General features: G+C 42.7%; 2 protein-coding genes across 9 annotated transcripts in view; one reads left to right on the forward strand and one right to left on the reverse strand.

Annotated features, from left to right (window-relative positions):
- Nucleotides 1–236: 236 nt before the first annotated feature.
- LOC130205348 (AP2-associated protein kinase 1-like) overlaps nt 237–21,959 on the reverse strand; it is a 29,948-nt gene continuing 8,225 nt past the window's right edge. The window contains exons 12-22 of one of the 8 annotated variants that reach the window (XR_008833900.1): nt 21,034–21,402; nt 20,493–20,638; nt 20,192–20,400; nt 20,010–20,099; nt 18,543–18,638; nt 18,115–18,246; nt 17,805–17,975; nt 16,745–16,852; nt 11,866–12,056; nt 8,289–8,528; nt 237–510 (exon numbers count right to left, since the gene is read on the reverse strand). Coding sequence is in view for 6 of the 8 variants with exons in the window: in XM_056432661.1 (XP_056288636.1) it covers nt 11,362–12,056; nt 16,745–16,852; nt 17,805–17,975; nt 18,115–18,246; nt 18,543–18,638; nt 20,010–20,099; nt 20,192–20,400; nt 20,493–20,638; nt 21,034–21,402 (2,016 nt within the window). In the remaining 2 variants the exon portion in view is untranslated. Of the gene's footprint in view, nt 511–7,828; nt 8,529–10,073; nt 12,057–13,094; nt 16,358–16,744; nt 17,288–17,804; nt 17,976–18,114; nt 18,247–18,542; nt 18,639–20,009; nt 20,100–20,191; nt 20,401–20,492; nt 20,639–21,033; nt 21,403–21,959 lie in introns of those variants that run through there. The other 7 variants (XM_056432664.1, XR_008833899.1, XM_056432663.1 and 4 more) reach the window with 7 other exon arrangements.
- On the forward strand, nt 4,155–7,833 carry LOC130205690 (uncharacterized). The gene is made up of 5 exons (XM_056433187.1): nt 4,155–4,185; nt 4,904–4,975; nt 5,182–5,241; nt 5,932–7,408; nt 7,542–7,833. Exons 1-4 carry the CDS (start codon nt 4,155–4,157, stop codon nt 6,714–6,716), a joined length of 948 nt encoding a protein of 315 aa, XP_056289162.1. The 3' UTR covers nt 6,717–7,408; nt 7,542–7,833.

Genomic DNA, 21,959 nt, shown 5'->3' on the forward strand with positions numbered 1-21,959 from the left:
TAAGCGTCTCCATGTCCGAGGTTTACATGCAGGTAAACACTCACTGTGCATGTAGGAGCACCCAGCTGGAAACACTTCCAATGAGTGTTGAAGACAGCAGGTGGCTTTTACTGCAAGCAGAAGTGAAGCTGTGAAAAACAATGAGATCCTATAAACAAGAGTTAGACCAAAAAGGTGAAGCAAATTAGTAACAATAAAACAGGATTCACTACATTGAATAGCTTTCTGCAGGTGAAACACCATCATGTTATCATGGGAAGCACACCACAGTAATTAATCAGTTATTACAATAACATGTTAACTGTTAGAATGATGCATACGCTGCAGACATTTAACAACTGTAGTTTGATGAGCAGTATAAACTCACATGGGTGTATGGTACGAACCACAGACTGTGACCCACTACAAGTTGTCCCGTGTGCGTGCCAAGCAGCTGTTGGTTGAATTACGACGGCTCCATCGCAAGCTGGTGTTTGGTTTGTTCGTACTGTAAAAACGTGCTGCTCAGCTCTGTGAAGAAGAAAAAACAGCTCACTCAAGTAACAAAAACACAAAGATTCCCATGATGAGGTGGTTATAAATAGATAGTGCACTTGTCTATATTAACAGTGAGTGATTTCAGACACAGAGTAGAGGGCTTTTACTGCTGCATTATGGTCGGAGACATCAGACTCTCCGTGTAAATCCAACCTGAGGTCTAATCAGGTCTAATCAGCCATGATTGAACACACCTGTGTGTGTCTGCAGCAATGAAAGATGATACCGTATGTAGAAGTTTAAAATCAGGCTCCTGTATCTGACTATAGACAACTACATACACTCAAAAGGGATTCTATACATTGTAAGTTGGCTTTTATGCCCGTATGGTTTCAGAGACATTTCTGGGGACCTATAAACCTCAAAAAACCCAGAAGGCGCTGCATTGTCTGTCAGAAAATGTGCAGCTTAAAGAACACATACGGCTTTACATCTTTAATAAGAGTTGAGTTGTGGTTGAAATGGCTGTCACAGCTGGAAATGATGCCCTTACATGTCTCCAAATAAACTATATTTTTGGTCACCACTAGATGCTTATGGAAAAACTGTAGGAATTTGCTGAGTCAAACAAGCCCATCTGGACTGCTCTGCTTTCCTGGCTGCAGGAAATATGCAAAAGTCTAGAAAGTGGGTGGCACAACAGAACGAGAAATCACAAATTATTAATAAAGTAAACAATTTCACAATCGTTTACTTTATTAATAATTCGGAACCGTTTGGACTAAATAGTTTCCGTTTTGGGTCAATAGTAATAGTCTCTCTCTAAATACTAAAAATGTAACTTGATTTTTAGAGTTTGGAATTATGCAATAAGCCAGTCATCAGAATCCTGTTCCACTCAGATCTACTAAAATCAGTGGCGGGCCGTGCATTTTCTACCTAGGCCTTCAATGTCGTCTGGGGCGGCTTTAGCTCAGTGGGGTAAGAGGGCCGTCCTTCAACCGCAAGGTCGTGGGTTCGATCCCCGCTCTCCCCATTAGCTGCAAGTCGAAGTGTCCTTGAGCAAGGCACTGAACCCCAGTTGCTTCCCAGGCGCTTCACCGCAGCCCACTGCTCCTTAATAACTAAGGATGGGTTAAATGCAGAGAACTAATTTCCCCTTGGGGATTAATAAAAGTGTATATTTATTTATTTTTATTTTTACTACAGCTGAACAACCTGATGTAAGATTAGTTCACCATGTATTTATGTATGTACATGTGTATACATCACACATATATATATATATATATATATATATATATATATATATATATATATATATACAGGCACGTGCACAGACATTTTAGGGGGCAGGTGCTTAAACCCAAAAAAGGGACACCCATTGTCAAAATGATTTTTCTATTGATCGCTGTAACTTGAAGTGAGCAAGTAATTGGTTGTTACGAAACACCTGAAACACATTGTGTCGTGAGAGCTGAAGACATGAGCGCCGCGGAGCATGTCGAGGCGAAATTCTCACAAGAACTCAAATAAATGCCCCGACAGATATCTAAACACATTTGGGGGGAATTGATGACAGAGAGAGTAAGTGTTATTCTTAAAAACTGATTAATGAAGAAAAAATGTGTCTACGTCCCTGGGAAATAAATCTTGAGCCGGAGATGTGCCAGTTGTCGATTTACATTATCCTATTTCTGATGTTCAGTTGTGTCTATTCCCCAAGACATGTGGTATAATAGGTTGCCCAAACTCAAAGAAGAAGAACAACTCATGTTGTCATTTAATTTCTGGATATATTGTACTTGTGTGATACTGGGTATTGACTCTGTGCAGGTGTGTCTACATACAGATGTTCCAGATGTATGTGTGTGTGTGTGTGTGTGTGTGTGCGTGTGCGTGTGTGTGTGTGTGTACGTCTGGGTCGGCGAAATGAGGTGACCTCTTTGTATGTATTGTTTATGTATTTAATGTCCTGTACTCTAGTGTATACAGTGGGAGTGGTGGAGGAGTGGGTTTGTTATCTGATATTTCAACAAAAGGATGATAAACAATGGAAATATCAATTAATGTTTACTGTGTTATGTACCTGTTAATATTTCCAAATAAAAGAATACATTATTTGTTTAAAGAAGAAGAACAAATGGACTGAAGACTTTACGAAAAAGGTAATGGAAAGTAATCATTTGACCTCTCTAACAGTTTCAAGAAGTTGAGAGGGGAAACGTATAGCTGTCAAATAAATGTTAGTAAGTATAAATAAATAAAAGTTTAGTCGGAAGACCATACACCTGCAAGCCCGCGTCATCTATTTCTCATCCATCTGCCAAGTACAATCTGGTGCAGTGCATCAAATGGTGACATTTGTTTTAACTACATGGTCCTTCTGAAATAATAAGATTATAATATATAATATAATATATTTCATCTAGCATACAGTTTGGCTTTACAGCTCATACAGCTACTGAATAGCAACAGATAACTGAGAAATAATAATATAATAATAATAATACTTAGAATAATACTACTAATAATAATAAAAAATAAAATAATAATAATAATAACTCGTATGAATCAAATATATATTTAAAAAATATGGGGGAAATAAATAATGCCTCTGTATTGCTCAATCGCACGCACGCACGCACGCACGCACGTCAATGCCATGGAAACCGGACCGAGGGTATTTAAGGCCGCGGACGTTCTGATTCTGCCCTTTGGACTTTGACACGAGCGGACCTCACCTGTGAACCCTCCTGTGAACCCAGACCCGTGAAGGAAACTGAGACTTTTGCACTGCTTGAGTCTTTTTGTTGGAAACAAAACTTGTTGTCTTACAGAACTACACGAGATCCGGACTACGAGAGACCGAGAACCGGACGAGCCCCTGCTGAAGCGACCGGGCTGTGATTTGGACCATAAGGTAAGACCATTTCTACATTTAATTTAGCATTTTTATTATTAACGTATCCCCTTGAATCCATAAAAGTGTTCTCAGTTTAGAAATCAGTGAAACCTTTTGAGTTTTAACGTTTATAATGTTGACAGGACATTTTGGGAAAACATATTTTGTGAAAAGTGACTCAGTCGATGATTCGTCGTGTAAAATGAGATTTGAGGTGCAGAATGTCTTGAAAATGTCAGGAGATGTGCGGAATGTGTTGACAATTAGTGCAACTCCTCGAAACCCCTTTTATTTTGGTTTTAAGGCATCAAAATGTCGAAATTTAACTTTGAAATTACAGAAAAAAGATGGCGCCTCAACCATTTTTATAGAATTCTCAAATATACTCTGTAAAATGCATAAACTCGGCACCATGGTAACCATCGGGAACGCGCGGGCCGCCTGACCTGAGCTGCGCGTGACCCTGAGCTGCTCTGTTGTGACCGTTGAAACGGGCCTTATTGTACACACGTCTGCTCCTTTTACTTTATCATATGAAAGTGATTTATTTAACATTAAAATGCTCTGTGCTCGTTGTCGCGGTGCTTTGCTTGTTAAGTAGAGTTAACTGATGGGAGTGCACGAGCGGTCCAAAACGTTTGAGCTTGAGCCCTCTGGTTGACCGGAGCTGTGAGGCGAACTCCTCGAGCTGTTGACCGCTAGCTGAAAGTTATCCTTGAATCTCGTTCTAGCTCCTGACTTCCTCTTCCGCGGACCTCCGAGAAGCCGGAGAATGGAGGAGCACGCGTACGCGCTGCGCGGAGGTAAGTTTTATATTTATATTTATATTTAGCATTTTTGTTTTTGATTCTTACCTTAAAACCATTTAAAACGTTCTCAGTTGAGAAATCAGTGAAACCTTTTGAGTTTATAGTTGAACAGTTCACAATGTCAAGGGGCCTGTTTGAAAAATACAGATGTGGTGGAGGTTTCTCCGTGTAAAATGATTATTTGAGGACCGGAATGTCTTAAAAGTCGCTGGATATCTGTGGTATGTGTTAACTATTAGTGTAGGGGATTTAAAACAGTGTTATTTTATTTAGAGGCGATCAAATATGACAGATTTTACCTTGACATTTCTGAAAAAAGATATTCTTAACACTGAAATAGAATCATGCGTCAGTGTGAGGTCATCGCACCAGGTGTGTTAGAGACGCATCTGATTGTGAGAATGAGTTGTTTTGACTGTTTGACTGAAACGTCACTTATTCAACAAACATCTGCCCCTTTTACTTAATACTATCCCATGAACTATTTCTTTAACAATTAACCCTCCTGTCGCACAATGAAAGGTTTATAAAGGGGGAAGTGAGAAGATATGAAACATTGTTTAGTCTGGAAGGTGTGGCTCACGAGTCTAAACAGTTGTATATTGACCTGCTAACTGATAGATTAGCAGCTGGAATCTGAATCTATTATTGCTCAATGTAATCCAGAACTATTTTATTGAATGAAGAATCCTGTTTCAATGTTTCCCTGCAGCTGGCGACTTCGTTGGAGCTCCACCGCCGCCGCCCTCCCCCCCGGCGGCAGCCCTGGGAATCGACTACGGTGGTAAGTTCAGAGCACGGCACAATTAAAGGGGGAAAGTGAGAAGATATGAATCATTGTTTAGTCTGGAAGGTGTGGCTCACGAGTCTAAACGGTTGTACATTGACCTGCTAACTGATTGATTAGCAGCTGGAATCTGAATTTATTATTGCTCAATGTAATCCTGAAATATTTCATGGCATGACGAATCCTTAAATGTTTCCCTCCAGCTGGTGGCGACTACGTTGGAGCTCCTGGCCCCCCTGTGGTCATCAGGTTTGTCGGGGAAGGTAACGGTGCACACTATCGGTTTGTCGATGCGTATGTGGATTTGTTGTGTGTCTTGAGCTATTTATCCCCAGACGAGGTCCGGCTGCGACTCATCCGACTCCGACTCTGCCGACTCATGCGAATGAGGCTCCGACAGCGCCGGCGCCGACCGGGCCGCAGGTAAGTTATCAGGTAAGTAATACACTTGTCCCTGTAACACCCTGTTCCGTTTCTCCTGTGTTCCATGTCTCCTGTGTCTTCTCTGTCTTAATTGTTTAATTTCCTGCACCTGCCCTCAGCCACTCTTGTCTCGTTAGTCTGATGTCGTACACCTGTGTTTCCCCCCCTATATATTGTGTCAGTCTTTCCCTTGTCTGCTGTCGGTTTGTCGTCTATAGTTCCGTGTCCTTTTCCCGTCGTCCTGTCCGTGTTCCTGATCCTGCCTGCTTCGACCCTGCCTGCCCTGACCGACGATCCTCTGCCTGCCCCTTTTGGACCTTGTTTATTTTGCAACTGTTTCGCCTCATTAAAGAGTGCTTTTTGTTATTTATATTTCGTCCAGCCTGTCTCTGCGCCTGAGCCTCACCCCGTTACACTCCCCGTGACAGAACAATCGGACCATGATTGGCTCAGCAGAGGACAGTGTGCGCTCAGCTCTCCAGACGCAAGAGGAGCGTCTTTTAAGAATTGAGCGGTTAATCTCTGGGAAGTACAAGGAGCTCCAAGACCAACAGAGTTCTTTGACCGTACAGCTGAGGGATCTGCTCCTCTAAGCGAGCCGGTGCGGGCCGGCTGCGGTTCCCGGTCGCCTGATGGGTCGGCGCCGCCAGCCCTGTCTGGCTACCAGCCCTCGCCGTGCCTGTCGGAGCCCCGGCCGTTCTCCACTGGCCCCTGGCAGCCGCCGGCGTTCCTGTCCGGCATTCCCTGTGTCCCGCCGGCTCCCGCTGCCGCCTCGGTGCAGCAGCCCCCGACGGTTCCCACTGCCGCCTCCGCCGTGCTGCAGTCCCGGCCGATCCGACCTCTCCATGCCCCTTCCCCGTCCCGGCCGGCTCTAGTTCCCTCTCTCCCGTCTCCGTCCCGGCCGGTCCCAGTTCCCCGTGCCCCGTCTTTGCCCCGGCCGGCTCTAGTCCCTCCTGTTCCTATTCCTTCCCGCTCGGTGGTAGTTCCCTGTGTCCCGGCTCCTCGTGTTCCACTGCCGTCCCGGCCGTTTCCCCCGTCCCACTCTAGACTGTCCCGTCCCCGTCCCCCCCTTGCCCGCCTCCAGTTCCCAGTGTCCCGTCGCCATCCCAGCTGGATCCAGACCCCGGCCTCTCCTGTGCCCGGTACCCCAGCTACCCATCCCTGTACTCCGGCCCGCCCTCCGGCGCGCCTTTCGCCTGGTAATCGCCCGCCGGCCCACCCCCCAGACTGCTTCTGCCATGCCCTTGGTCCCTCCACCGGCTCCCCTCCACCCACCCTTGTTGATCCTTTGGGACGTCTGGTATCCGTCCCTTAAGAAGGGAGTACTGTAACGCCCTGTTCCGTTTCTCCTGTGTTCCATGTCTCCTGTCTCCTGTGTCTTCTCTGTCCTAATTGTTTAATTTCCTGCACCTGCCCTCAGCCACTCTTGTCTCGTTAGTCTGATGTCGTACACCTGTGTTTCCCCCCCTATATATTGTGTCAGTCTTTCCCTTGTCTGCTGTCCGATTGTTGTCTATGGTTCCGTGTCCTTTTCCCGTCGTCCTGTCCGTGTTCCTGATCCTGCCTGCTTCGACCCTGCCTGACCTGACCGATGATCCTCTGCCTGCCCCTTTTGGACCTTGTTTATTTTGCAACTGTTTCGCCTCATTAAAGAGTGCTTTTTGTTATTTATATTTACTGTGGAACGTCCTGAAGAAGCTCCGGCCCCAGTCCCCCAGAAACCAGAAGAGTCTACTAGGAGGAGCAGGAAGAGGACTCGCCCGACTGCCCCGGCAGGACTGATAAAGTTCCAGACAGCCTTCCCTTGCGCCTGGCGGGGGAAGGCTGGTTGGCGTGGTTATACTTTTTTATTTAGGTATCGATTGCTGTGACACAGAAGAGTCTACCAGGATCTCCTTAACGACGACGAAGAAGATGACGACGAGGGAGGACCACATTAGAAGGATGAAGGACTACAGGACCAGATGAAGAGCGGCGCGGCGGTTGTCTTTCTTTTAGTGGGCGTGAGTAAGTAATCCCTCACTCAGACTACAGAAGTATCAATAATACGATCCCATCACTGGAGGCCAGATCCAACAACAATGTAAAGGTTGTGTGGTTCAGTTCAAACGTATTCATGTCTGGTGTTTGTGTCTCACAGGGCAGGACTCCTCTGTCTCTCTCCCAGCTGAGGGAGGACGTCAACCAACCCGTCACCCTCAGCTGACCACTGAACCAGTACAATCAGGACCCCCCCCCCCCGCCCGTCCACCCAGCCCCCTGACACCGCCCGCCCCGCCCACACAGGAAGCAGCTGTGAAGAAGATGGACGCTTCAGCCGGAACAAGACATAATAATGCTTTCATTTGTCGCATGGAATCCTGTACATTCATGTTAACTGTGTACAGTATTTAGATTATCTCCTGATTTTAATAAATACATGTACAGCAACATCTAAATGTCTTTTTATTCAAAACTACTGGGTCCGCAAACACTGTTATGATGTTCATATCGGGTTATAAATCAACTTTAATGGTTGAGACTTATGCACTACAATGTTATAGTTTTTATATTTACTTATTGTGTTGATTCTTAATAATTAATGTCTAAAATATTATTAGTTTACGCCAGTGCTCATTTTTCATCTTCATAACGGATAAACGATTAGACGATTATATTTTTGTTTTGCCAAACATAGCTTAATGACCACAAAGATATTTTATCGTACAAAAAATCCAACATGGCAAAACGTGTCATATCAGTAACAAATACCAACATATATCTTCACTCTAAATAATCCAACTAAAGCAATACATTTATATTTACAAGATTGTCATTGACAAAAATAGAAAATAGGAGAGGAAGTAACAGAACCTGGCAGTATATGAAATGATGCTTTTAGACCAACCTCCTAACTGGATGGAGAACATTGAAACAACCAAAGAACAGACAACATGGAGGAAGACGTCTCCACAGCCGCTGGACCTCAGCAGCATGAATGACGTCCTCTGGAGGCTGAGGACAGGAGACATGAGCCGGCACCTCGTCCAGCAGCTCCTGGAGTCCGTCTGGAAGCTCCTCGCCTCCCAGCAACTGGACAATGGGCTCAGCCTTCTGGACTCGTTGAACGTGGCATGTCGGTTCCAACCTGTAGAAGGAATCAAACGGAGACTTTAATCGTAACGTTCATCTTTGGGCCGACGGGCTTTCTGGAAGAACAGCTCCCGTCTCACATCTAAAAAACAGAAAAAATAAACCGGAGCATGACGACCACAATAATGTGTATTTTACATGAATACAGAAAGGGCACTTTTCTCATCCAGGGCAAAGGGGCACGTGCTTGAGCACCACTAGGGCTCTACCTGTGCACGTGCCTATGTATATATATATATATATATATATATATATATATATATATACACTACCGTTCAAAAGTTTGGGATCACTTAGAAATGACTTTATTTTTCAAAGAAAAGCACTGTTTTTTCAATAAAGATAACATTAAATTAATCAGAAATACACTCTCTACATTGTTAATGTGGTAAATGACTATTCTAGGTGGAAACGTCTGGTTTCTAATGAAATATCTCCATAGGTGTATAGAGGCCCATTTCCAGCAACTATCACTCCAGTGTTCTAATGGTACATTGTGTTTGCTAATCGCCTTAGAAGACTAATGTCTGATTAGAAAACCCGTGCAATTATGTTAGCACAGCTGAAAACAGTTATGCTGGTGATATAAGCTATACAACTGGCCTTCCTTTGAGCTTGAAGTTTGTAGAACAAAATTAATACTGCAAATATTAATCATTATTTCTAACCTTGTCAATGTCTTGACTATATTTTATATTCATTTGATAAATAAAAGTGTGATTTTTCATGGAAGACACGGAATTGTCTGGGTGATCCCAAACTTTTGAACGGTAGTGTATATATATATATATATGTGTGTGTGCTTGAGCCTCTAACCAGAACCAGGACGCTGCGTTGTGAGAGCCAATCAGCGCTGAGCTGCTCCGCTGTTGGATCTAATTGGCTGCTGCTGGACTCATTTACAGGAGAGCCTCAGCCTTATCTTTGTACATTCACGTATACACATCTGACATGTTTACTCTGATGAAATCAGCTCACTGCCCGGTTCACTCTTCTCTCTTTCCATGTGCTCTTCATCGCCACATTGTTAAATCAAAACAAGCAGCTCATCTTTCACACAAACTCAGTTTACCTGTTTCCTCCTCAACTAGAGGATTAAACTCTAACCTGCATGTTTTAGTGGTTTATTGGGGGCTCAATCTGACAAAGCGGGCCCAACGGACGCCTGGTTTACAGTGATTCTGTTTCCATTTTACTTCTGCATTTTGGTTTGTCTATATAATGTGGAAAAATTAAAATAAAGATAAACTAAAAACCTTTCCTGAGAGATTATATTTGGCCTCTCTGTCCCAGATTTAATGACAAGACTGTAACCGTTGAGCAACATCATCCTGCTGCGTACAGAACAATAGGGACTCATAAAGTAAACATCAAGTCTATCAGCACACGTTGCCTCATCAAGGTCCTGCTGCTCTCTTCTTAAAAAATGGCTAAAATGTTAACATGCATTTGCCATAATGTCCCAACTCAGGCCATGACAGCCTGGACCCCCGAATATTAACGTCACCCATGAGGAACAAACGCAAAGACCAGGATGTCGTTAGGTTTACAAACCTTTATTAAAATCAGTTACGTTTTCACTGATGACATTTTCTTTGGTCTGGTATTAATTTCCAGGTAACATATGAATATACAAATACTGAGCATGGCAAGGCCGCATGGTTTACAACAAGTCTTCATCAGTGAAAAAGTATGAAGCAAAACTATAGAAGCATTATTTTAAATGGTATCCCTTTGAGAAACGTAGGCCTACTACAACGCTGGCTCGGTGGAGCCGATGCTGGTACTTTGTTTAGAACCCTCTCTGACCCGTCATCTCTTAACCACAGACATGACATGTTTCATTTAAAACACCAAGACGAAAAGACCAAAGACAAACAACATTAGCAGGTAATAATCATTTCAAGACTCTAAACTCTAAAGGTCCAATAACACTGGTGTAGTTTGTTGGAAAATGGCAGCACACAAACCTGCAAACAATTATTAAGCAGGTAACTTGAGCAGAAATTATTTAAAGTCCTTCTGAATCTTAACGTCACTGGTTCCAGTCCGGCTCTCCAGGGGCCGAACAGACACTTGTCTGTGTTTTTACTCGTTAACATGAAAGCATTAACTGCATGAATATGCTTTGTCCTTCAACTTTCTGGTAGACATTTCACACCACTACATTTTATTTCCAGTGGTTTCTTTGGCTTGCGGCTGAATGTTTGGTATGTTTTGCAACATTTATGCTGAATAGTGACCAACGACCTGCAGACATTTTTGGAAAAACCATACTACTGGAATTAAAAAGGCACAATCCGTAATCTACGTGTAAACATAAGAAACAAATAACTAGAAAAGTTTAGAACGTGCAATCACTGCCAAACTGATTAGAATACAAATACTTAAACAGAGGCTGTTAAATATTACAGCAAATAGTAATGTTTGTCAAGGTTATCAGTAAAACACTTATATGTTCAATTATCAAACCCACTTCATGCTTTTACTCATTATTTAAATAGAACTGTTTGTTAGATAGATAGATAGACTGACAAAACCCTTTTTGATATCCTAAATTCAGTTTAAAATCCAGTCCAGGTCCAATCCTTCATGGTCATCTTAGAAGCCTTAGTCCAAGTTCGCATTGTTTATTGTTCATAGTGCTGAATGATGCATTGCTGTGAATCACATGACTGAGGTAGAACATTAATCTTAGACAGGTACATAATCGGTAAAAGGATAACTTACTTGTTTTAATACTGCAGTAATAATGCCAAGAGTTAAACTACATTAGAACTCTGGATCATACTGCGACTGAGCTCTGCATATCTGCAGCGATGATATAATCAAGGTTTCCCCTGAGAGCATCTTGGCTGGAAAGGTGCCCCAGTGAACGGGTCTTGCAGAGGTCGTCCCACGATGGTCCAGGAGTACAAAGGCCCCACCGCGACCGAACCCACGGCGGCCCGCCGACCGATCCTGGAGACGACCCGGTGCACCGCCACCGGCTGCTGGAGCAGAGGAAGGGCATGGACCCCCAGAGACTGAGGACCGGCAGGAGGTGATCCTGGGAGCGGGGGACACCGTTTGCTGGTTCGAATCTGCCGTGACGCAGACTTTAGTATGAGAGCGTTAGCGGCGTCGGCGTCGCTGGTTTCCTGCCTCTTTCCAAACGGAGCCTGGAGGAAAACATCAGAGGCGTCAGCAGGTGGAGGTGGAGATGAAGAGGAGGAGGAGGAGCTGCCGAGTGTCATCTTGCTTTCCTTTCCTGGCGTTTTAAAAGGGGCCAACTGGAAGACATCAGAGCTGACTGGGCGGTTTGGGGCCTGGAACTGGGAGAACTGGGTTACCTGGTTGACGGGTGGAAGCGGCAGGCTAGTGGGAGAAGCTGCTGTTGCGTGATGTATCATCTCATCTGATGGAAACATGTGTTTATTATAAAGACATGCAGCAGTCCTCTGCGGCATCCTCAGCCTTTGCTTCTCCACAGCGGGCTCCCGGGCGGCTGGCAGCGCGTGACTGTTGAGCTCCCTCTGCAGGTCTGTATGTAGAAAACACGAGAGAGAGCGGTCAGATATACACGAGACCTCTGAATCTTAAAGACATATTTTTCCATCTATGATATTAACAACAGAAATGAATGCACAGGGATTACATTTGTATTCTTTACATGTATGCGTTAAACTTTGTTCTCTGCTACATGCACTTGTGCTAATTATTTTTTAGGATTAAAACCCAATAACTTAAAAGTGGTCACAGGGGAATTGAGTTGGATTTTAGTGAACATTTGTTCTTTTAGAACATCCTCTATCTGCAAGCTCAAATGGGTGATGTGAAACTTTGCACGCCATGTCCTGCATTCTTCAGGTCGATAAATACTTCAGTTCCAATAATGATATAGTACCATACTCAGTATTCTTTTTTTACATCAACACATGAGACAATTGTTATTACCTTTTGGTTATTAGAGATTTGGACGGAATGGGACATTTAAGAGTTGAAAAGAATACGTATCAGCGCTCGCTGGAGACCAACTCTCTGCAAGAAGATGATTTTGTCTGATTAGTTGGTCAGAAATGATCCGAACCCACTGAGCTACAGGTGCATCCCTGACTTAACTCTACTCCAGTTAGCCAAGTGAAAAATAAAAGCCTTTTGGAAGGTAAAGAAAGATAAATTGACATTTTAATGGGGCATGAAGGTCTTACCTGAGTGGAATTAACCTGCTATGTGAGCAGAATAAGAATGTGATCAGTGCATCACAGAATTAATTGCTTAAAATGAACAAATAACTGACAAGATAAGTTAAGCCCTGAGCATCTCACCCAAAAAGTTGTTTTCATATATAAATAAAGAAGTAAGTTATTCCCAAGACCTGAAGACAGACTTAACGAAGAGGTTGAAGTTAAGACGATGTCTTAAGCAAAGTTCAAAATGGGCAAAATACTTACACGGCTGATATTTTTTCTTTTACTGCCAAAACACTATAAACCCAGTAATTATAAGTATTATTTTGTTTGAGTTACATCAACCACTATCCTGGACAACAAAGACAATCTTACAATCAATACTCAACACATTGACATTCACATTTGTATTTTATTTGCCATCCGTTTATAATTCTTTAATTATCTCACAAAAATAGAAGGAGCACACGATACCACAGCTCTGATGCAGGTTTGGGCCATAAAGACAAGAGGTGTCTCAGAAAAAAACACTCAATATCATCATAGAATCAGCTTTCATTTGTGGCAAAACAACAGAGAAAATGAGGGGCGTCCGTTTCATAATAATCTCACGACCTGCTTCACCGATTACAACAGCACACTGGCGGCTACAGGGAGAACGCTCGGGAGTTGCATAGGTTCAAACAGTCACTACGAATGTTGTTCAGAGCGAGGATCGTAAAGAGGATGATAAAAAGGTGTGTAAGCCTTTAGTTGCACATGCAGCACCTACAGTAAATACAGTTGCTTTGAAACTCTCCTCGTTTTCAGCTCTCGTCAATGTTCTTTCAAAGACCAGACGATGTCATTGAAAATCAAGAGAAATCCAGAGTTCTACACAAAATAAGTCAACATCTGAGGGGTTAAGGAATAAAATAGGACAAAAGCAAAGAGGTTTAAATTCATGATGGTGACCTTTTATCATCAAAGAACAACATGTATTCAGTTTTGAGTTGATGGTTTTGAGGTGATTTATCTGGTACTGCAGGACTTGTCTTTCAAAAAGGTGACTAACTTGCCTTCGATGTTACACTTATGCAAGTTGAATATATGTAACTAGCAAGTGGAAACCCATTAAGATGTGAGCAGATTTGTAACATTTCTTGTTATGCTTCAAAAACAAAAAAACTAAATGTCTCTTAACGCTCACCTCCAGAAGGGACTATTTTAAGTCAGAAAAACCATCACTTGAAATGAAAAAAGTGGTGGAGTCTTTTAACATGCATGCCTAAGAACTGATGTGGATCCTACGTGTGCTGATTGGAGCTGATGGTTTCAAAGCCTGCACAGCTGACTTAATGCTCAGTGTTGCATCTCCAGATTCAACTGAGCCCCTCACACATTTACCATCAGACAAATAGTCTCGACTGTAACATGGAGCGCAGACTTCCCCTGGGGACCGGCAACATGCACCCAACTCTCAGATGTAGCTCGGACTTCCTGAGAGAATTTAGGGGGGCTGTGCTTTCAGAAGAGATTTTAATGACAACTCAACCGTGGCCATATTTGCAGAAAACAACAACACAAGTGGGCAACTGGAAAACACATCCAACAATTCTGACTCCACACACACACACATACATACTTATCATAACACTGTATACCAACACACGTGAACGGAACATTCAACAACACTGCCATGCGTTTTTTGATATGAATTCTGTGATCACTAAAGCAGGTAGAGCAAAACAAAGCTTTACAAAGTACACGTTTCCAAAAAGGTTTCGAGTTTAGCGATGAAATGAAACAGGACTGAGATTCGAGGTCAAGCTCCCGCTTTCCAGAATAAAAATATAATCCTTCATCTGTCCGTGTAAACAAACAAAACACAGGCTCACTTTCTTTTCACAAAGGTAGAGGTGGTGGAATAAAACATGGGATTCAGTCTAATCTCCAGGTTGAACAAAGACTAGGATTTTAATTTACTGACAATAGTTGAATAGATATAACCAAGAAAAAAAAACTTTCTCAACACACAATTCCACAAAGAGGAATGAAATATTTATATAGAGTATTCTTCAATATTATTCAGTGATTATGGTGAATCAGAGATTTTTTTTATTAAAGACTAATATTCATTTTTTACATTCATTCTCTAACACTCTATTCATATTAACATTTATTAACAGGAAAACAATGTCATGGATACATCTATATATCTATAGATATATAGACCTATCTATACATCTATAGAAATATCTATAGATATATCTATATAGATATATATGGATATATGAGAGATTTCACAAGTAAAGCAATATGTTTTCCACAAGTAAAGCTTCATGACTTAATATTTACATGGGAAGAATAACCATCTCTATGGTCTGGATAGGAGCCTGCAGGGGTCGCAGATGTCTATTTACATAAATTAGGAGTGAAAAATGGTAGGAATGTAGGAAAGATTGCACAATGTGGAATGAATGCTTGTGTAGGTATTAAACAAAAAGTGCGAGTGAGTAAAATATATATGTTTTATGCCATATTAGACTGTTTCTCTTGGTGCCAAACATGTACCTGAATGGTCTCTCTCTAGATAAAAAGTATTGCATTTCTACTATTTCCTATTACTTTATTATTCAAATTATTGTCATGATTTCATGCACTTTCTATATGGCATACTGCTATAAACACTCCTAAATAAACCAGATTCATCATTTTATTCCCAAACCTTTTGCTTGCCTCAAGGATGAAATGAAAACAGCAGCAAATATTTAGAGTGAAGCTGAAATACTTTCTGCACCAGTCAGCAGTTTGATCACACATTATTTTCAGGACCGTTCATCACAATGACTCAGTCTGGTAGTTATGGACATTTTGTTTCCAGGTTTGGATTTTTCCTTCCATCTATGGAGCTTTAGGTTGTTGAGACAGGAGGTAACATTTATGCTACTGTGCAAATCAGGCTACACGACTAAGTTTCCCGTTTATAGAAGAAATAAACTGACCCAATTTGAACAAATGGTCATTCAACTTTTCTATGGTTCCTACTTTAAAATGTGCAAATAAATGTGGGGAGGATAATTTTAAAAAGGCAAACGACAGCAATTTCACTTGTGCACGATAATTACTACAACCACTTATAACCATGCCTATTGCACATTACGACAATGATCTTCTATTGTTTGCGATTAGACATAATGCAATATTGCTCAAACTCAATCGTAATAATACATCCAGATCGACAGAGAGATGTCACGGTTAATGTTTCGAAACAATGATGTTAGTGTACTGGCCACTTTTTAACCCAATGGGCGAGACATGAGACGACAACAAAGAGAAAATGTGAGTGAGAGGGTGAGAGATGAGAGGTGAAGAGAAGCCAGATAATGCAATTGACGCGGCGGAGAGGACAGGTATGACGAAGCACTGAAAGGCGAGGGACGTTTCTACTGGAGGAACTAGAATGGAGATGACAGCCGGGGGGGTGCGGGAATCTAGCTATGACAACAGTGCTGATTGCCGTTATGCTATGCCAGTCTATGATCCAGTGTTATAGCTTCTACAGGGGGCGCCGCCTACAAGTCGATGAGCTGGTCCACCAGCAGCATGGAGCGGGCCAAGCTGGGCAGGCTGGATTCAGAGCCGCCACTGTTACTGCGCGAGTGGCCTCCTGAAACTGGCCGGAGAAACAGGGGGGGGGACGACGACGACGAATACAGGCAAACAGAGGGAGGGGGGGGGGAGGAGGAGGAGAGAAGCAGAGGAGCGGGAGTCACGATAAGCACACAGAGCAGTCAAGGAAGGAGAGAGGGAAAGAGAGAGAGCGAGAAAGGGAGAGGGCATAATTTACCCATTTATCTCGACTGGTTATAAAACATTTTGAGGATGCAGAAATAGTGCAGGCACCTGATCCTGTGACGAGTATGTTTTACGACTTTATTACTTATTCATCAAATCAGCATGTGACCGAGGGAAACCCAATAAAGAGCCAATCACTGTGTCTTTAATCCTAAAGACCAACGTGACCCACCTGTACCTCCGGGTGGAGAATGTAAAGACTCACCTTGGGAGTTCTTTCGGCCCGTGACGGGGATCGGGTCAAACTCGTCCTCGGCGTCTCCCTCCGCGGCGGCCTGCTGCGGCTCGAAGTCTGAGATCAGGAGAGACGAGTCTGCGGAGGAGAACAGAAAGGTGGGCGGTCAAAAGAAAGCACATTTATGCCGTTGAGTGAGTAAAAGGTTTAGGAAAATAAGTTGAATAAAAAGATTATTTATTGTATTAGATCATTGCAGAGTAGATGCTTTATCAACACATGATTTAGCCCAACGACAATAAGACTCTTTATCACAGAATAAACAATTTCATAAAACCTGCAGTTCCTGTAAAACCATATCGGAAGCTCTCCAGCGGTAGAGAGCGTGTTTCATGAGATATTATGAGAAGGGAGCTGCAGTAATTAGGATCATGCAGCTGGTGCACACAACCAGGCTGCGATTCAGAGTCGTCAACAACAGTCAAACGCCTTCGTTCAGCAGCCAAGAGCCTGAGCCACAGCTGTGGAGCTCTCCATGTGGGACAGAGGGAAGAGAAGCACTCGGCCATCACTCTGTGGTACACAGGACAACCACCACAGTGGATGGACAACATTTAGAAGAATTATCTTGCCTTTAATGGATGAAGTTATATCAAAACTCTATTAAAGACTATTCAAAGTCTGAAGTAGTTTTTCTGCCCTCTGGGGTTGACAATAGCTTTAACTGAAATTAAATTGTATTTTTTGGTGTTTTAAAGCATGAATATCAGCTCTGCAGATCACATGGCCTGTGCTCTCGTTTGAAATATAAATAAATCAGAAACCAAAAGGGAGACATTGTACTCCATATATTTGAGTTCCATGGTGGCGCCTCCTATCTTTGCATTGATTTATTTGACCAACGTTCGCTATCTGTCTATATCGATGGAAAACTTGTTTCCATACAGAACAATGAACTGCAGAACTGGGAAGTGAAGAGTTTGTAGTTCAGCACACGGAGCTGACCTCGGTCAGAACTATTTTTAAACCATCCAAGGACCTAAGTGGAGTGATCCGACATTGAGGAAGTCTTCAGAGTCATACAGCTTACCTGCTACAGGCTGTGCACAGTCTCCAGACAACAGACTGAAATCATCCAGAGCAGAAGCGGCGGAGGTGGGAGCAGAAGAGACCGAGGAGGTGGCACTGCTCGGTGCTGGAGGGGCGGACAGACCAGAGATCAGAGAGCAGTCCAGGAGAGAGTCGTCTGTGAGGAGAGGGTCTGCGAAGCCAAAGGTAGCCAGAAAAGAGGGTCAAGGTTAGTTCAATAGTGCACTGACCCTCTGACTTAGGTCACTGCTACTCGTTACAAAGTTGTACGATTTGAAGACATGTTTAGCTCTTAGAAACAAAATACATGCCTGCTAGCAATGGCACATGCACAACTTTAGCAGAATCCTCCACGGAGCCACCGAAGGGATCGGACAATGACAAGAGGTCGGGAAGCATGAGTGAAGATATGTCTGGAGATTTGAGTCCTTCAATCAGCTTCTCTGAAGGCAATGAAGAATTACAACCGGTAAAGGAGACGTACTTCAGCAAAGTGCAATAACACTATCAGCTGTTTCAAAAATGTAAAAGGCTCAAAGTAAAATGTCATTATTCATTCTGATCATTTATTCATTTTACGTACGATTAATGAGAACAATCAACACATACATTACAATTCTCAAATAACATATATCATGATTTAATTTTTTTAATTGGACAATATCCTGTATATATTAATAATTTGACCATACTAAGGCGTATTTTTGTGCAATATGGATCCGCGGAGAGAGATATTTACCTGGAGCACCTGACAGATCGAGGATCCCAAAAGGATCCGGGACCACCAACAGTGAGGCTCCTGAGTCCACATCCAGGAGGGTGGATGGTCTTTCAACTAGGAAACAGAAGCCGTGTTTGAGGGCAAAGCTCAGACCATATAATCCATTACGAAGCCCAACAAAGAGTCTACATAAGGGAGGAAGCAGTATTTTATATTTTAGACCAATTATAACTATGCATACCAAGTGTGTCTTTTTTTAATCTGTAGCTGGTATTAAAAATAAAAACTATGAAAACTAAACTACAACCAGTTTCCCACTTAATTCACATGTCAACATAAACACAGAAATTCCATAAGTGCATTTGTATCACCAGACCAAATTAAACTTAATGAGCTCTCTATGTCTAGATTATGTGAGACTCTAAGCAGCAGTGCTACAGAAGACAGTATGTTTCTCATTAAAGAAAACATTAAAAACAATTAGTTAATCAGTGGCTACATTTGCTAAGTACAGCAGCAGCACCATCAGAACTCTACATTAACGTCATTAGAGTAATGTCATTACAATGTTGCATTTCCTTCATCATGACCAAACCCTTTTATTTTATTTACGTGATGCACAATTGGCAGCTTGCTTTTGAAAGCAGATCAGATTAATGATCAGGTGCATTAACAGGTTTATATTACATTATATTCCTTCAGACTCAAGTCGTAAAATGCATTAGTACAACAGTGGTATGGAAGTGGGGAACAACCTATCGAGATATCTTTACTGTAAGTCTCCGTCTGAGCGACCTCGCCAAAGAATTGTGGTAACAAGCGTTCAGTGTCGAGGACAGCAGGGTCATAATAAAATATGGAAATTATAAAAAATGTTTGTAAAGAAAAATCATCAAACGCCTCCACAACTAGCATCTAATTAGTTTAACGTAAAAACAAAATATTTTCTTTGCAGTTTAACAAGATATAATTCCTATTGTGTATCATTATCATTATTATATAGGTGTTTCAAGCTTTATCACACTTATTGTATAATAATGACTAAAATAGTGAAGGTTTTGAGAGCCATTACATAAGGAAAATGGATTCATGTCTGTCTTCACAGGGCCGTGCAGTAGCGCTGCGTGTCACAAACAAACATTCTACATGAAAGCCACGCTTTTGATTCCTGTACAACTCACACAATTGTTTTTAAAAGAAATGTTGCTAATAATTACAATTTTAGACAATAATAATACTTACATATGTGCGTCAATTGCTCAGACAACTCAGTTTAGTTCTCTTATCGGATCATAAAATGTCGATGCTTTTGCTTTCACACAAAGTATTTGCTTTTTATAAAATATCTTTACATTTCTTATGTTAGTCTGAAAAATTATTGAAGTAACGGTTTGAGTTTGTGATGATGCCCCGAAAGGGCCTTTGGGGTTTCAGAGTTCAGGTCCATGAAGAAGAAAAGTGCATTTGAAGACAGCTGGGACATACCGGTATCTTGGAGTGTACGATCCACAGATGAGGCCTGCAAGCCTGGTATCAACTCCTCTGAGGATGATGGCTCCATTTCTGAAGGTAGGTCTGAAAAAAAGGAAATTCACAGTTAACAGTTTACAACATATGACAAATACCACACATATGCATATGCATCACGGAAGTACTCATAATAGTACCAGTAGACTTTTTGTCCTCGGTTTTGAATTCCTCTGCAGTGAAGTTGGAAAAGTTGGAAAAGCTGTCATCGTCAAAAGGGTTCCATGTGGGGGGGCTGGTGGCATCACCAGGTGCAAGAGCAGGGGGTCCATCTTTGTTTTGCTCTTGATCTCCTTTACCAACACCAAGCTCAACAAGCTGGGCGGTGCTTGGTTGAGATGCAAGTGATCTACGGGTAAAGATCCGCACAAAATATTATGAATAAACTACCAGGCAACTTGAATTTGAACTATGCTTTCGGTTTATGCCAGTACAACGTACTGGATGAGGGCAGCTTCTTCGACAGCTCCGTGAGGCTGCAGGGAGGAGTCGCTCCCTGGAACTCCAGCAGCGCTGCTCGCTGTGGCGTCACTCGGTGTGCGTTGGTGGCCTCGCTCCTCAGTTGTCTTTGGAGAAGCAGGTGGAGTCTGATGCGAGAGGAAAGGAGGGAAAGCAAAACACACGAGATCAAGACACAGTCCAGAGAGGTCCTCACAAGTCCCAGAAAGCCTCAGCCAAATGTGTTTAAATGTTAGACGCAAATGTGTCCACGGGTCATGTTATTAACTTTTCATTTCAATCACAACCACATATCGTGAAGGCAAAAAGTCTCAGGCCAAAGAAACAGAAAAAGGAGCAACATTATTTGAAAGGTAACTATTATTACAATATGTGTATACCTAAGGAACAAGGCGGATGTAGACGACACAGGCCATGCCACTTAAACTATTACTGTGACAAAGAAAAAGGGAAGTCAGTTCCGACAGCTCTACAGCGATGTGGATGTTGTTTGAAGCTGGATGGTGAGCAGGAGGCCACTTACCGTCTCAGCAGCTTTTTGGCTGATCTCAGTGGAGGCGGGCTGAGCCTGGGTCGCTGATGGCTGAGTCATCTGCTGCTGCTGAGATACAGGCGTCTGACCACAGGCCGGTTTGCTGGGTGTAGGCTGAGGCGTTGGCAGCTGAGTCGGTGGCTGCTGAGCCTGCTTGCGCCGAGCTGGGCGTTGAGGTGGAGTCGGGCTCGATGGAGTCTGAGCCGCCTGCTGGGAGGTGGCGCTGACCACAGAGGGAGATGTGGTCTGCTGCTGGACGATTGGCTGTGCTTGCTGTTGGACGTCAGCCTTGGTTGCTAGTGACACGACTGCTGCTGCTGTTGTCGTCTCTGCTGCTGTAGCTGCGGCTGGCTGCACCTGCTGTCACACAAAGACATTTGACAGAATCAGACGTCACTCATTCAGTTACAGAACAGCTCAACTAAATTAGTGCTCCAGGTTCCGTGAGCAGCTGGGAATATATATTTGTTTCGGACTGATAATGCATATTTTGATGATCCATTCATGCTTACAATTAATTGATTTCCTGATTTAGACACAAGCCCACGGTAAGGTTTGAAATTGCTTGTTTTATAAGGCCAACCAATAAGACCTAGATCTAAAAAGATTTGATTTATAATCATTCAAAACCGAGCAAGGCATCAAATCCTCATTTTTACAAAACTGGAAACACCAATTTAACTTGACGAAGGACTTAATTATCAACACTGTTGTATTTAGTTTTCCATCAAACTGCTAATTGATTAAACAAACAGCACTCATGTGAAGACCCATGTATGCCAGCCCCGACACAAACAGACAAACATGCATTCGACTTCCCTCAAGGTGTTTGCTTCTGTCACTTTTTTGCATAGAACAATACGTTTCACGGTTTGTATTCATTTGCACCTGCAAAAAGCTCCTCTGTCCGGTCAGTG

The sequence above is a fragment of the Pseudoliparis swirei genome, chromosome 15 (genome assembly GCF_029220125.1).
Source record: "Pseudoliparis swirei isolate HS2019 ecotype Mariana Trench chromosome 15, NWPU_hadal_v1, whole genome shotgun sequence".
Lineage (NCBI taxonomy): Eukaryota > Metazoa > Chordata > Actinopteri > Perciformes > Liparidae > Pseudoliparis > Pseudoliparis swirei.